The 17,027-nt window shown below is 44.3% G+C and overlaps 1 protein-coding gene across 3 annotated transcripts; it reads right to left on the reverse strand.

The window, feature by feature from the left end:
- Nucleotides 1-27: 27 nt before the first annotated feature.
- On the reverse strand, nt 28-9,304 carry tagln (transgelin). Of its 3 annotated transcripts, none has more exons than XM_080545838.1 (5): nt 9,270-9,304; nt 5,550-5,738; nt 4,092-4,263; nt 2,919-3,021; nt 28-2,158 (listed from the first exon to the last, which is right to left on the reverse strand). In XM_080545838.1, exons 2-5 carry the CDS (start codon nt 5,727-5,729, stop codon nt 2,014-2,016), a joined length of 600 nt encoding a protein of 199 aa, XP_080401964.1. In that variant the 5' UTR covers nt 5,730-5,738; nt 9,270-9,304; the 3' UTR covers nt 28-2,013. The 3 variants fall into 3 exon arrangements, with proteins under 3 accessions (XP_080401964.1, XP_080401965.1, XP_080401963.1); XM_080545839.1 differs by having other exon boundaries at nt 9,266-9,297; XM_080545837.1 differs by lacking the exon at nt 9,270-9,304 and adding an exon at nt 6,970-6,986.
- Between the last annotated feature and the right edge of the window lie 7,723 nt (nt 9,305-17,027).

The raw sequence follows: 17,027 nt of genomic DNA on the forward strand, positions 1-17,027 counted from the left end.
GGTTGGGTTGGGGGTGTGTGTGTTAGTGTGTGTGTGTGTGTGTGTGTGTGTGTGTGTGTGTGTGGTTTTTGTCTTCTGAAATGTAAATGTTTTGTGTTTGAGTGTGTGAGACAGATGGAGAGCTATAGAGAGCTGCTTATATTATACAAAAAGAGTTATTTTATTTTTTAAATGTTCCTCTCCTTTTAGCAACAGACCACGGCCATTTGCCGTGGACGTTTTGGGATGTTACTGTGTGCGGACTATCATTTTATTTCCTGTACTTGAACTTCATTTGGGAATTGTGTATGGGTTGTTGAATGTGTATTTTCATATCAACTGTGATACACCGTCCCCTCGATAACTCACGCCTCCATCAGGTCCATTAGAATCAGAACAATCTATTTAGCCTCTGCAAAAACACCTCTACAGCAACAAGTTATCTGAAACCGTTACCTATTGAGGCTCAGTTACCTGGGGGTTGGTGTGTACACATGATAGTTAACTGGGGGTTGGTGTGTACACATGATATGGTGTGTACACATGATGGTGTGTGCCTGTCGAACAGCTACACCCATATGTTTGGTTGAGTTTGATGAGTCCTGTGAATTTTAAAAACATATTAAAGAGAGTATATTTTTGGGTAACACTTTACATTAAGGTGCCCTTTTAAAAAGGGTGATTATATGATTTGTAACAAGTTAATAAATTATTGTATTAATTGACATGTATTCATTTGAAGCACCTGTCGTTTGGGTAGTCTTTGATGCAGTTGAGTGGATCAGGCTTAAAGAAGCGCTGTTCAGAACCTTAGCACTGCTCAGAACATTAGCAGATCCGTGTAGTGCCTTGCCTCAGACCTATCGCCTCTAACGTGGAGTATACGTCACCATACGTGCTGGTTTGGCAGAGGGCAGTGTGTGTAAATGCTTACAATGGACCTATCGCTAAGCCACACCCCAAAATAGAAATTGTCCAATCATATCACAGCAAAAGTCAATACAGGCAGAAAACTCGGACAAACAACTCGCTAATATCTGATGGTGAAGAGCTTCTAGACTAAATATTCTTGTCATCTTTAAAAAAACAAATCAGAAATCAGAAATGTTTGTCATTCAGTCACGGTCAGTCAGTCACTGTCAGTGAAGCGTTGTTTGTCAGAGTTTTCAAAGCGATGAGATTCGAGTCATATACAATCTGCTGTTACATTGCAAATTCTTTGTTCTATGGAATGTGATTGCTGCAAGATTTACTTACTAAATGTGAGTCCAATAACACATCACATGCTTTTATCTATCAATTTCAGTGCGCTTGGAATTGTGCAAAGCTAACCAAACCAAAAAAAAACATGTGTAAAAAGAAACATTGTCAATATTTCCTTATGGAATAAATGGACTGGGTGCAACCCTGCAATCATTAATTTTCATATTCCAAACCACAAAGATTCAGCACAATAAAGTATTTCAAAGTCATTATTTAATACGACATTGTACAAAAATATGGGGCTGATACAAAGGGAATACCACAAGGCAGGGTGCTCCTCTGAGTTAGACCTTGACAACCTCTTCCATAATGTTGTGACACAGTTCACTGACATTATCATCTTTCTGTTATTTGTTTATTTTTTTCAAATGAATTAAATGTTCACACATATCTTGGATGCTTCATTTAATACTCAGTGCCAAGTACACTCCAATATTCTCATTTTAATATGAGGGAATTGTCTGTGAGGACGAGTGGCTATTGGAACAATGCATGTTTGTCCCTTTGGCCTTGCTCAAAAGTTAAGACTCAATTCTGTATCCATAAAGCAGAAACAGCATTTTTATGGAGTTGGTCAGTTTTGACAATACTAGAGTATTTGGCAATACTGCTAAACTTGTAGGATATACCAATCCGACTGTTTCTACTCTACAGGGATCAGGTTCAGATCAAAGCATTTAGACTTGTGGACCTGGTCATAGTTGCAGTGAGAGGGTCTGTGTGAGGGGATATGGCTGGTGGGGCGGTGGTCAATGATTGTGGCTAGTGGTCTTAGTCGGCGATCTGGCGGGACCTCCCATACCCGCCCGTGCCAGCCTGAGAAGCCCCCCGGTTGGAGCCCATCTGCAGGCCGATGACGTTCTTCCCTTCCTTGAGCTGGTCCTCAGAGAAATCCCTCCGGTTCTCCTGGGCTTTCCTGCAAGGCAAATAAGTAGTCAAAAAACACTTTCATAACACAGTACGCAATAGCTCTAGACAGTCAACAGTTCCAGGGAGCATACAAGATACATGGATGTGTTTTTAAATAGGGATGCATTATATATTAGCCATCATACTTAGTCCAGATCAATTCTTGACCATTTGACCTGTCTCTGTCTCATTTCCATGTTTGCTATTAGAAGCTTATCCTCAAGGTGACAAAGAATGCTCTTCCACAGTCTTCTGACCGCTTACGCAGAGACATAAAAAACATTCTGAATAGACTGGAAGCACATGCATTCATTCATTCAAAGCTTGCCTGGAATTTGTCAAGCAACCAGAAAAAAGTCTACAATTTCTCAGGCCTTTAATAAGTATCAGCAGATAATGGCTGAGTATTATTGATTAGACTGATATTCTTGACTAGTCAGGTTCCTGAGTATGTTTATACACACCGAACACAACAGTAACATACTCTACGATAACACAATACGCAATGCACTAAATACAGGTGTGTCTATAAGAGATGTGTTATATAACACAGTTACAGTAACAACAGAACAACAGATAGAAAGAAATAAGACATGCAGTCATAGAGTATCAGCAACAACTTAAGCCTCATCTGTGAACTCATGTTAATTGTATATGTTAATTTGAGTGCTATCTGATTAATCAACACCACTGCACACCACAGTCTTGCTTACTAGGCAACCGCTGTCCTCTACACTCTCAGGGTCAAACACCTGGATCTCACTCACTTGAAGAACCAGTTGGGGTCGCCACGATAAGTGCCTTCGTCCTTGGTGACGGCAAGACTTCCCAGGGCGCTCAGAGTCCTCTGGACTGCTGCCAAGTCCTTCCCTGCCACCACACCAGGGTTACGATAGTTAGTACACTAGAGTCACACCAGGGTAGTTAATACACTAGAGTCACACCAGGGTGGTTAGTACACTAGAGTCACACCAGGGTAGTTAGTACACTAGGGTCACACCAGGGTAGTTAGTACACTAGAGTCACACCAGGGTTACGATAGTTAGTACACTAGAGTCACACCAGGGTGGTTAGTACACTAGAGTCACACCAGGGTAGTTAGTACAGTAGAGTCACACCAGGGTAGTTAGTACACTAGAGTCACACCAGGGTGGTTAGTACACTAGAGTCACACCAGAGTAGTTAATACACTAGTCACACCAGGGTAGTTAGTACACTAGAGTCACACCAGGGTAGTTAGTACACTAGAATCACACCAGGGTAGTTAGTACACTAGAGTCACACCAGGGTAGTTAGTACACTAGAGTCACACCAGAGTAGTTAATACACTAGAGTCACACCAGGGTGGTTAGTACAGTCACACCAGGGTAGTTAGTACACTAGAATCACACCAGAGTAGTTAATACACTAGAGTCACACCAGGGTAGTTAGTACACTAGAATCACACCAGGGTAGTTAGTACACTAGAGTCACACCAGGGTAGTTAGTACACTAGAGTCACACCAGGGTAGTTAGTACACTAGAGTCACAACAGGGTAGTTAATACACTAGAGTCACACCAGGGTAGTTAGTACACTAGAGTCACACCAGGGTAGTTAGTACACTAGAGTCACAACAGGGTAGTTAGTACAGTCACACCAGGGTAGTTAGTACACTAGAGTCACAACAGGGTAGTTACACTAGAGTCACACCTAGTGTGAAAAAAATGTGCAATAACATTTGATTAGATTATTCATTCAATTAGTAATGAATGAAAGTCAATTAAATCTTCAATGTACCCTGCTGGTACCACGTCCCTCCCCATCTTTTTATGTCTACCACTATCACCTGTTTTCTGTGGCAAAATGACTCACTATTGCAGATGTTTCAATTCATTTGAACTGTCTAAATGTACTTGTACTGTTGATATTCATTGGGGAGTTTCTCAGTGTTTTGCTAACCTTCCCAGAGGTCAACGGTCTGGAACATATCAGTCTTTGTGACGCCGTATTTCTCAGAAGCGGTCAGGAACTGAGAAACCTGCTCCATCTGCTTGAAGGCCATGCTCGAGCTCTGGATCTTCTTAACAGGCTTCGTTCCTTCAAACAGACTGTTGACAAGCTCACACAGGACCTGGCGATGGAGAGAGATGGGCGAAAGAGAGTTGGGCTGGGATTCTATCAATTGCAGATAGCAGATTTCCACACTGCAGTTTCAGAAGTGTTTTTAGTGTGTTTAGTAGGAGTTGTGGAGGCATAAAACACTTCATATCCATGTATCTTTGTTATTTAGCTAAAAGTCTAAATAAAGCAGTCCACTAAGCAGCCCACTAGCTCTACTTAGAGATAGTACAATCAAATAGGGCAAGTAGCTTCCTACTCTAAAAACATAAAAGTAATTTTAGAAATTCCATGCAAACTAAATGATGGTTAGCTCAAGTATTTGAAAGTGTGACATGCAGTATGTACGGAGGGCCCTGTGTATGTAATGGGACAGTGAAGCATTGCTTCTTCTTTTCGCTCTACACTCCATAACTTTGGATGTGGAAATCAAACAATTACTGTTAGTTAAAGTAGAGATTCCCAGCTTTTAGTTGATGTTAATTGTCTCTGACACATCCAGCTTACATCCTGGAGAGTGTTGGGAGGGATGTTCTTAATTTGTGGTGAACATTCTTCGGTCAACCACTGTGCTGTTGTCGTCTGCCTTGGCCTACCAGTCCATTTGCGATCTCTGAGCTCACCAGTGCTTTCTTTCCTTTTAATGATGTTCCAAACTGTTGATTCTGGTAGCTTTTTAAGGTTTTACCGATGTTTCTGATTGGGTACCCTGAAATTGGAGCACTATGCTTAAAAGGGTTGTAATTTCTGAATAGTGAAACCATTATATACATAAATACCACCAAATTAAAAAAGCTGAGCATCTCTACTTTTACCTCACAGTAATAGTTGTGATTTAAGACTCAAACTTTTGGAGTGTAGAGCCAAAAGAAGAAAAAAATGCTTCACTGTCCCATTACTTATGCAGGGTGCTGTATTTGAGCCAGCTCTAGTTGGTTACACACACACATCCATCTTTGAGCCAGCTCTAGTTGGTTACACACACACACATCCATCTTTGAGCCAGCTCTAGTTGGTTACACACACACACATCCATCTTTGAGCCAGCTCTAGTTGGTTACACACACACACATCCATCTTTGAGCCAGCTCTAGTTGGTTACACACACACACATCCATCTTTGAGCCAGCTCGAGTTGGTCACACACACACATCCATCTTTGAGCCAGCTCTAGTTGGTCACACACACATCCATCTTTGAGCCAGCTCTAGTTGGTCACACACACATCCATCTTTGAGCCAGCTCGAGTTGGTCACACACACACATCCATCTTTGAGCCAGCTCTAGTTGGTTACTCACACATCCATCTTTCAGCCAGGCTTGGAAGCCCAATTTCCCCGCCTCTGGCCTCCCGACTCCAGACCCGCACTGGGCCACGATCCACTCCACCAGAATGGCCTCAAGCTCAGAGTCGTACTTCTTGTCGATCTTATCCTGAACCACTCGGCTCATCCCATAAGACGGACCCTTGTTAGCCATGCCTACCCCCTATAGCATGGCCAAGGAGAGGGAGGGAGGGAGAGGTTGAGGGAGAGAGAGATGAAGGGAGAGTAGCGGGAGCTACTGTTAGTGTGTAGTCGAGGAGATGCACATACAGACCCGGGACAAGGCTGGGATGTAAAGAAAGACATTTGGGGACCTGTAACTTCCTTTCTTAATCTTAATCTTAATCTGTTATCAGAAGCATCTGAGGTGAGCATGGTACAGCAGGGTTCCCACGGGTCCTTGAAATCCTTGTTTGTGAATTTGAGAAAGGCCTTAAAAGTTTTGGAAAATAGACATGGGTCATTGAAAATGCTTGAATTCCCCCCTCTCTCTCTCTCTCTCTCTCTCTCTCTCTCTCTCTCTCTCTCTCTCTCTCTCTCTCTCTCTCTCTCCCTCCCTTTCTAAAAATGTTTTACGTAATTATAGTAGATAAATCTCTGTATTGCTTAACTTAACACAGTAACTTTACACATATTTCACAATATATTGTTTTGCTGTGCTGTGGTAGAGAAGGCAAGAGACCATCTAGTGTTCAAGCCTCTACATTCAAAAGCCTCTCTTTTTAATTGTTGTCTGTGAGAGGATAGTTCCTATTATATAAATTCTCATCTAGATCTGTCTCAAACTATGCCGTGTTGGGTCCTTGAATTTGAGGGAATTGAGTCTTGAAAGTCCTTGAGAAGTGTTTGAATTTGATGTTTCAGAAGGTGTGGGAACCCTGGTTACACCCACAGTGGTTTGCATGTTATCTCAGCAACCGTTTCTTTCATTGGTCGTTGCCTGAAACAAACGTTACAATCTGTAGCATGTCAAGTCATTTCCAACAGCTCTGTGAATAATAAACGCAGACTCACATGCGGACATGAGCACACAAGGACAAATGGAACATTCACTCACAAACACGTACACCGGTACACACACACGGTAGATACATATAGAAGTCATGCATTTTAAAAGGCGTGTATTTGAGCAAAACCAAACCCCTCCCGGCAACACACGAAGACTGCATGTCTCCAAATGCACATCAATTCAGCCCATCTGGGTGTGTTACAGAAAGAAAATGTACCGTCAATGTCTAGAAACACGAGCCAAGGTGCTGCACAATAGGCGCCCTATATTCAGCAGTGTCTCTCGCCCCCTCTCAAACACACGCATCCAGCAGCAATTATTGCTTTTGGGTAAAGCAGCCAAATGCAAAGCCCTTTTCAATGCACACTTCTGTTAGCACCATCACCTGTGCTGCCATCTTGATGTCAGGACACCACAACTTGCTGTGCCTGGGGGTGGGGGGGGGGGGGGTCAAAGGTCAAATGTTAAAAGAGATGGTGCACTATTTTGTTGTTTCCTATACTGTATACTTGCGCTGTTGATTGATTGATCCAGAAATCCTAACTTCTATTCAAATGAAATGTTCACTGACTTTTTTGGGTGTGTTTATTCATCTATGCGACTGCATTTCTTTTTTTAACTGATGAAAGTTCTATAGCTGTGAGTCTGTGTATGGCAGACTTAGCTTTCTTGGCACAATTGAATCAATGGCGTCATCCCAAAAGTGAACACCCTGCCCATCCAGTATGCCAAACAAGCTAAATCAAGTATTTGAAATACTTCAGATCTTTTTTAGTGGCAGCCATTGCTGTGTGTTGGAATAAGGCACTCTCAGAAATAATTTAACTATCATGCAAGTCCTGAATTATCATCTCCTTCTTCTAGGTATGACACCACCCATCTGCTCACGGTAAATGTTGAGTGGGAAGCTTTGGGTGGCCCAACTTTGATGTACATTAAATGAAGTTGAGATTTAAAACAGTTAGGGTAAGGTTACGGTTAGGGTTAGGGTTTAGAGTAGGTCTTTCCAAGGATCACAGCATCTACCATCTCTACACCCATAACTGTTTACTGCTGTGTTTCTAGGTAGCCATGGTAACATCTGGCTGTCATTGCCACAAAGCAGGAGCACTTCCTGAGCTGTAGCCTGTGGCTGAAGCAATGACATAATGCTAGCTTAATAGCTATCGGTCCTGTGCTGCTACTGAATCTGAACAGTCTCCTGCTGCTGCTGGAGCTCTCCTCTAGGACAGCTACTGTAGCTGGAAGCTTCTAGAATTTTGGGTTCAGTGTGTGTGTGTGTGTGTGTGTGTGTGTGTGTGTGTGTGTGTGTCTGTCTGTCTGTCTTCGAGAAGTGTGTCTGCCTCTCAGGCTGGGCTTCTGTTTGGCTGTGTCAAGCCAAAAGACCATTTAAGGAAGTCAGTTATTTTGCCTGTGCAAAGAAAGGTATGCACGTGTGTCTGCTTCCTCTTAACATCTCCTCTCCAAAACATTCTCTGAAAACATTCTCTGTTTGCCCTGTGTTTTCTTGATATCAGAAAATTGGCGTAGATTATGGGCCCCAATTTGATTCAGCAGATAGTGCTGAGCAGAGCAAACAGTACCATCCAACTCAGACTGCTCTTCAGCATGATTGTTATTGTAGCTATCAATAGTTTTGAAAATACTGACATTATTTATTTTTGTAAACAGTCTGAGAATGTGTTGCATATCATGGAAGCAATAGATTCAAAACTTATTTCTCATTGCAATTAAGGTAAAGATGGCTGACTTTCCCCCAATTTTCCCATTTTTGCACATGCAAATTGGGGCCCTATGACTGTTATTAAAGACCCCCTCCAATCAAAATCGATGTTGAGATGAAAATCCATTTTCTTAAGTGTAAGTACTTCATTTTGTGCCGAAATAAGTAATGCTGGACAATGTTGGACAAGCTTACCAATCAGGACTACCATCCCAATCATAATGGCCTCTATAACACCTCTAACTTCTTCACAATGACACAATCACCCACAGATAATGAGATCCCAGGGTATTAGCATTTCAGCTTGTATCTGTGTGTTCATTCACACACTCACATTCACACACAGGATGGATGAAATATGAGAGACTCACAGACATATGGAAGCCCTTTCACATGAGTTGAGGACACAATGACAAACAGTTAGACACAATGTTATGACACTGTGTAAGTCTTAGCAAGAATAGTTTTCTGAAAGCATCAATCAAGCATCAATCATTTTCAACAGCAGGATACTGTCTGACTGCCTGGACGTGGCCTCCATCCAGGCAGAAAAACAGACTGACTGACTGACTGGTTGGCTGGCTGGCTGGCTGACTGGCTGGCTGACTGATTGGCTGACTGACTGACTGACTGACTGACTGGCTGACTGACTGGCTGAATGGCTGGCTGACTGTCTGACTGACTGACTGACTGACTGGCTGGCTGACTGGCTGGCTGACTGACTGACTGGCTGACTGACTGACTGGCTGACTAACTGACTGACTAACTGACTGACTAACTGACTGACTGACTGACTGACTGTCTGACTGACTGTCTGACTGACTGACTGACTGACTGACTGGCTGACTGACTGACTGGCTGACTAACTGACTGACTGACTGACTGACTGACTGACTGACTGACAGACATACAGTTTTTCTGACTGACTAAAAGTACCAGTAATAAAGTGACAACATACTCACTATGTGAAAGGATGAGTGCAGAGTCCTCTGTACAACCAGCGGATAAGGTGTGAGGGTATGTTTGAGGGAGTGCTTGTATCTCGCTCCAACAAACTCCTCCCACCCAAAAAAAAAGTGCTGGCTTAAAAGGAGCAGAGCCGAAGTGACTTCACTGCTCTTACCAGGGAGAGGGAGAGAGGAAAAAAGGAAACCTCATCCTTACAAGGGCATGGCCTTTCTCCCTCTCCTTAGATCCCGCCCTCTCTCTCCCTGTCTACTGCACTCTCTCTCTACTTGCTTCTCTCTCTCTCTCTCTCACTCACTTCCCCCCCCCTCCCTCCCTCTCTCTCTCTCTCTCTCTCTCTCTCCTTCCCTGTCTTTGTCTGCTTTTCTATTTTTTTGCCATCTGGTAAAAAAGTGCATCCTTATTTGGGAAGGGCTGTACAGAGAGACGGGAGAGCGGTGCCAACAGTCGTTGGTTTGGTCAGCAGGAATTTTTCCAAATACTTTACTACACCACTCCATCAACAGAGGAGAGGGAGAGGGGAAAAGAGAGGGAGAGAGAGAGAGAAAGGATGAAAAGTGGAGGGGGAAGGGATAGAGCTGGTCTTGTTAAATGAGGCCCATGAACAGTGGTACAGTGGAACAGTTACAGCAAGCACTGTCCATTAGACCCAAAAACATCATAGATTTCCATGACACTTTTATTTTATATTTCCGTGATGGATTCGAAATTGTGGAGGGAGGGAGCGAGCGAGCGAGCGAGAGAGAGAGAAGAAGGAAGGAGGGGAAAGAGAAAGAAGGAGAGGGAATCTGAGGATGAGAAAGACAGATGAGTGGAGACAGGAGTCATTGCAACATCACTTTACAGCAGACCTTTTATGTCCAGGATATCCTCAGCCGTGCTTCAACTGTGTGTGTGTGTGTGTGTGTGTGTGTGTGTGTGTGTGTGTGTGTGTGTGTGTGTCTGTGTGTGTCTGTGTGTGTCTGTCTGTGTGTGTGTCTGTGTGTGTCTGTCTGTCTGTGTGTGTGTGTGTGTGTGTGTGTGTGTGTGAGAGATGACGTGAAGATGATGTGTGGACCTTGTTGTTAGACATTCCCTTCCTATTAGCACCTCAACTCTTGCCCGGCCCCCCAAATGTATGTATACTCATCCAGTGCTTACGTTCTAAATCAGGAGGCAAGGGAGTGTGTTCTTACTGGGGAGAGGAGAGACGAACAGGACTCAGGAGGGTTGAAAGTACTGGAGGACATACCTTGGAAGGAATACTGTCAAGTCCAGTATATATGGCCTGAGTTTGAATCCAATGACAGTCATGAAAATGTCATTCTGACATTTTGGAATTCCTTTTGAATTTATAGGTTTATAGATTCACGTTATTTTTAGAACGTGCTTGTAACTACACAGTACCAGTCAAACGGTTGGACACACTTTCCCATTCAATTGAATGGGACGGCTGTGGCGCAGGAGGTAGAGCCGGCGTCTAATGATCGCACGGTTGGCAGATCGGCGGTTTGAGCCCCGGCTGGCCACATGTCGAAGTGACACTTATCATGTCAGCCTTGGGCAAGACACTAAACCCCAAATTGCTCCCAATGAGCGGGCCGGCGCCTTGCATGGTAGCTTGCCGCCATTGGTGTGTGAATGGGTGTGTGAATGGGTGAATGAGAGGCCATTGTAAAGCATATTGGAATAAGGCAGTAAGTCAGGCCATTTACAATTTGAATGGGGAAGTGTGTCCAAACGTTTGACTGGTACAGTACACAGATCAATATTGAATGTCTTGAGGTCGAGGAACCATAGAAAAACCTGGAGCACGCCCTAGGAACCATAGAAAAACCTATTCCAATTGTTATCCAAAACACAAATTGTTAGCTGGGAATCTGTTTTGGGGCCCAGCAAGGTCTTTCTCCTCACAGTATTAGAGGCAATTACTGTACGTAAGTACCTGCTCATCAACACCATGGCAGGACCCCACTTGTGAATGACCACTATGTAAAACAACACAGCACTACATGACACATTCTGCTTCATGGAACAAACCAATCTTTATTGTTCAATACCATTTCATTAGCAGACACAAATTCATTGGACATGAAATATCTGGTTACAAGGATGCACACACAAAAACACACACAAGTTCTGGTGTTCACACAAATACTTCTGTTGTCAAGCACTTATCATGTCAGCCTTCAAACAGGTGTGTGTGTGTGTGTGTGTGTGTGTGTGTGTGTGTCTGCGTGTGTGTGTGTGTGTGTGTGTGTGTGTGTGTCTGCGTGTGTGTGTGTGTCTGCGTGTGTGTGTGCGCGTGTCTGCGTGTCTGTGTGTATGTGTGGTCATGTGTGCGTGTATGTGTGTGCATGCTTATGTATATGTCTGTGCTCACGTACATATGTGTGTTCATCTCACTCCAGCTCTTGAGTGAAGGGGTACAGCAGGTAGCCAGTGAAGAGGTTGAACTCCCCAGTGTTTCCGCACAACATCCTGCCGGACAGCAGCTCCACGTAGACCTGGCAGCCCTGCTGCAGGCTCACCAGCACCACCTGTGTCCCGCTGTCCTCCATGTCCTCCCGGTTGTCCTCCCACATGGAGGTCACCACCTCGCCGTTCTTCATCAGCTGCACCTTGTGGTAGAGCCGCTTGCCGGCCTCGCCCACGTTGGAGTACGCGGAGAACGAAAAGGAGTAGAGGCCAGCGCGGGGTGCGGTGAAGGTACCTGAACATAGGACATTTAAGGGGTAGAGTTAGTGTGTGTGTGTGTGTGTGTGTGGAGGGCGGAGGGGGGGGTGTTGTTTGGGTGTGTGAGAGAGAAAGAGATATGTATGTGTGTGTATGTATGAGTCAAGACAGAGAGAGAGACAGACAGACAGACAGACAGAGAAAGAGAGATGTATGTGTGTGTATGTATGAGTCAAGACAGAGAGAGACAGACAGACAGACAGACAGAGAAAGAGAGATGTTGGTATAAGTAAGTATGCTAATGCTAGCTCTTCCCATGTCCTACCCAGAGCAGGGTTGTATCCGTTGCCCTGGTTGAGTGTGATGGAGTTGTATGGGATGGGCACGTTGCTGGTGAAGGGTCCAAAGCAAGCCGTCCTAGAAGCCATGGCTGCTGTGAATGCAAACTTGTTGTTGCCTGTGAAACCGATGGAGGGAAGGAAGAGAGGGTTGGGGAGGGGGGGAGAGGAGAGGAGAGGTTAGGTAGCCAAACAGACAGTCAGGCCTTACCACAGTACTGCTGTGGTTCCTGACTTCATCTATCTAGGAAACAGGCTTATTTCCTCAATGTCGGGGACAAGCTATTATTCATTTATTAAGCCTTAGTTTACCAGATGAGGTGACTAAAAACAAATTCAATGTGGCTACATTTACAGACACATATCCGAATTCTCATAGGCTGCACGTCTGGGTTGACTGTAATGCTATCTCTAATCTTAACTCGTTAACCCTTACCATTACTTCACTTCTTACATTTAACCCTCTCCATAACCAATCGTAAACCCATTCCTTACCATGACTTGATAGTTCCCGGTTCTTTGGTAAAAGACGACAAATATACCTGTGACTTCTTCGATGTTATTGTCCAGCGTCTTTAGCTTCCCCCAGAGGCCGACCATGCGCGTGAAGGTCTGCTCCTCCAGCTCGTTCATCTGGTTGGACGCACAGCAGCAGCCGCGCTGGCGGGTGAAGGCACAGTCACAGTCCCAATCCCCACAGGGCAGGTCCCGCGTCCAGCTCACTGGGTGACAAGAGGGGAGAGGCGGGATGCAGGGTTAGGAGATGGGGAGAGGTGGATGGAGGTGGGGAGGGAGAGGTTTGGGAAAGATTAGGGAGAGTATCGGGAGAAGTGGGGGAGGACGGGGAGAAAGGGAGGTGGGGGGGGCAGGGGCAGAATGAGGGTGAATACGTGGGGGTAGGATTGGATACGGAAGGAAGGAGAGAGGTGGATGGAGGTGGGGGGGAGAGGTTTGGGAAAGATTAGGGAGAGTATCGGGAGAAGTGGGGGAGGACGGGGAGAAAGGGAGGTGGGGGGGGCAGGGGCAGAATGAGGGTGAATACGTGGGGGTAGGATTGGATATGGAAGGAAGGAAAGCAATGAACAGAGACAAAGGGGGTATAATGTGTTGAGTTTTCTGGAGGGTGGGTGATGGAGGGGAGGAAGGCTCTATTACCTGCTGCGTCTCGCATGAACTCAAAAGACCCCATCTGAGCATTGACACTGAGGCACAGCACCCCCCACAGGAACAGAGAAGACACTGCAACCAACTTCATCTTCTGAAATAGAATGTAAGAGAATATTATGGCGAATAAGCCATACTAGTCAGCCATTGCGTGCTACATGGCTAATTAGTGTGGGTATCCTCAAATAGGTTTTAAACAGGGACTTCCTGTACCAGACATGATCACAACTGGGCTGTATCAATGTGAATGGGCGAGTGACAGATTCTTCCGAACTTTGTTATTATTTTCTGAAATAAATGCGTTTGGATATTCAGCCAAGATTTTGGTCAAGTCTACCCAGAAATGACTAAATGAAACATGCTCATTCTTGTGAGAAAAAACAACACTTTTCTTTAAAGCAGTGCCTCACTTTTGATTTAATGCATACGCACAGTTTCCCACCACTATAAATTTGGACATCACTGTGGCATTCTGTGAATGAGCTTTGCTAGCATAACAGTCGCTATGACACAGCCTACAAGAATGATTGGATTTCTGTTGAAAAAGTAGAGCCTGGCCCTCTAAGTACTCTCTTTGGTACCGTCTTCTGAGGTACAATATGTAATGACCTGTCTATGCGATATCTGGCTTCATGGTGGTTTTTATAACACCTTTTACATTTGAACCGATCCCGTCTTAGTTTTTGTTGCCAATGCAAGTGAATTGATTCTGCAACGAGAGGTCTCCTGCCCCATACAAAAGACTGTTAACCAATCAGAATGATAGCTCAACTATTAACCAATCAGAATGATAGCTCAACTATTAACCAATCAGAATGATAGCTCAACTATTAACCAATCAGAATGATAGCTCAACTATTAGCTCTGGAGCCCTGCTCTACAGCGTAGCTTGCTGAAGTACCAGTGATCTGGCACACCAGGTAAAGTAGAATAGCTGATTTGTTCAAATTCCTTCAGCAAAGTTGAATCCAATAATGAGTATAAACCCTCTGTTGATGGATACAAATAAGATATGAGCTTTCATATTCATACACGACCAGCACACTCCTAAGATTATTGACAAACTCATCATTGCTAAGAGAATATTTCAATGGACACTGATACAGAAGAAAATCATAACTTACTATAGCAATGTAAGTCTCCCACGTCTTCTTGTTCTTAATGTGTCTGTCTTTACTGCAGCAGACCCATCAGCAGCGTGTGTGAATGGTGAAGGAACAGTCTAAGTAGCTTTATGCAGGGGGAGGTGTTCACCCAGCAGGTGCCCTGCCACACCTACCAGGTGGATGGGAACACACACACACACGCACGCACACACACACACACACACACACACACTCACACACACACACTCAGACACATTCTAACACACAGACACACAGACACACTCTCTCTCTCTCTCTCTCTCTCTCTCTCTCTCTCACACACACACACACACAAACATAAACACACACACACACTCTCACAAATACACACACACACATAAGTACACACACACACACACACACACACACACACACACACATAAGTACACATACACCCACACAAACACACACACAGACACACACACACACACACACACACACACACACAGACACACATACACACACACACACACACACACACACACACACACAGGTAAAGTTCCCAACAGTGTGCTGACATTCAATACTCATGTATTCATTGAAGACAATACCATGCCAGTGTATCTTCATTGGGTGTGAATGGGAGGTCCAGCTTCAATGAAACTCATAATGTCCTATTGTTACGTTGTTGTGCTAAGAATAATAGGTTTTGACAGGACACCGGGGTCTAATTTCCTACCTCCCAGTGGACACATTGTTGTGTGGTGAAGCTGAATATATTGTTATGCAGAATTTTGTATGTGGGTCTCAAAGATAAGGTGAAGTCATCTGAGCCACATTGACCATATCAGTAGGATCAAGAGATCGATCTCGGGGGTATAAAGAGTACTATCTGGTTCTCACACCTGGGCGTAGCTAAGTCTAGGAAGCAGGCTGGTTTCCAGATGAGGTGGCTATAAACAAGTGGAGCAGAGACGCTCCCTGCCTCTCTGTTTTCTGTCCCTTTATTGTTGGCGACCTGGTGACCGTTCATGGACGGTACATGACCGTCTGTTATTGTTACTGTCACGAGTGTGTGTCCCCTGTTGGGTAACCTGGTTCTTTAGATGGCAACAGTTTCCTCTGAGGCTTTCTATTAACAAAGGGGAGGACAGAGAATCGTGTCTGGTGTTGGTTTATGTTCATGTTTACATAATATCACCGTCCTTTAATGGGCTAGGAGGTCAAACTATGACGTGTCCACAACGGTGTGAGGACGTGTTCATGTGTCTCTTTCTATTATATGAAGAAAGATATTCACTAGCTACCGTTATTAGGGGAGATCCACAAGCAAAGACCTAACATAACATGAAATCAAAGCATCCAATATTGTTTAGATATATGATTTTAGTTGTAGACATGCAAACATGAAATCCACTTGAAATTAAATATTTGTGTTTGAAATGTAGAATACAATGTGACCAAAACGGTTTACTGTTACGGTCTGGCTCTGGACCATAACAAAAAGGGACACACACACCATGTATAATCAAAAATAATCAAGAATTTAATAGAACTAAGGTATGCCAAACTGAACAATAATCCAATGGGGTATGAGAATCAGTGTATCAATAGTGTAAGTGAGTGAAATGCAGTGGAAAGTAGGGTGAGCAGGGTGTAATATAACAAAACAAAGGCAACAAAAGAATAATGGTGCTGGGGGAACACCTTTTAAGCTGTAACCAGGACACCCAGTCAGCTGTGAATTGTCCTGATTTGGCTCCAGCCACGCCCACCTGGTAGCCTAGAAAGGTTACCCAGACAGGGCCAGAGGGCCGCCCGTCACCCCCCCCTCTGCAGAGACAGTGACCCGAAGGCTCACTGAACGAACAAAGAACAAAAAACTAAACAAATGAACGAACAAAGAAAGCAAACACTTTGAACAGGCCGCGCACACCCGCGTCCAAACCCCACGGCATACTGCTCCAGCACCAGCAACAGGATCCTATGAAGCAGTTTAAGATGGGAAGAGAATGCTAGAAGGAAGAAAACAGGGTACAGGGAAAAAACACCCAAAATACAATAAAAAAGACACTCAACAGGGATCTCGGGACAACACATCTGCCACTACGTTGTCCCGCCCCTTGATGTGATGAATGTCCAGTATCCAGACAGTAGTTACATACTTTGTCACCCTCCTGGGCACTAGGCTCATTCCTATGTCCTGATTCACTACCCACCAGGACTCAAGTTGTAAAAGAAAATCAGAGGGGATGGTGGCTTTTATCATATGGGGATAATTTTAGGATCCCCACAGCGTCAGTGACTTCAGTGTCAGTGACTTGGTAAAAATGTCATAGGCATGTGTGCGTGCCCCCTCCCTCGCCCACAGTATTTTACTCAATATGCGCAAAACTAAATGTTGAAATAGCAGTAATACCACGTTCATTGATAAAATGACATAAGGGATGGAAAGGGGGGGTGGCAGTTTTAGAAGGGGGATGATTTTAACTGTTTTTATCAACTCGAGTGC

This window comes from Nansenia antarctica (assembly GCF_963989245.1).
Source record: "Nansenia antarctica genome assembly, chromosome: 1".
Classification (NCBI taxonomy): Eukaryota; Metazoa; Chordata; class Actinopteri; order Argentiniformes; family Microstomatidae; genus Nansenia; species Nansenia antarctica.

Bases quoted from the DNA above. Each gene is read 5' to 3' on its own strand.
- tagln (XM_080545837.1), bottom strand. The intron at 4,264-5,549 runs GTGAGTAACCAA...CTCCATCGCCAG, and splicing joins CCTGGCTGAAAGATGGATGT to GTCCTGTGTGAGCTTGTCAA. The intron at 2,159-2,918 runs GTGAGTGAGATC...TTTGCCTTGCAG, and splicing joins GACCCCAACTGGTTCTTCAA to GAAAGCCCAGGAGAACCGGA.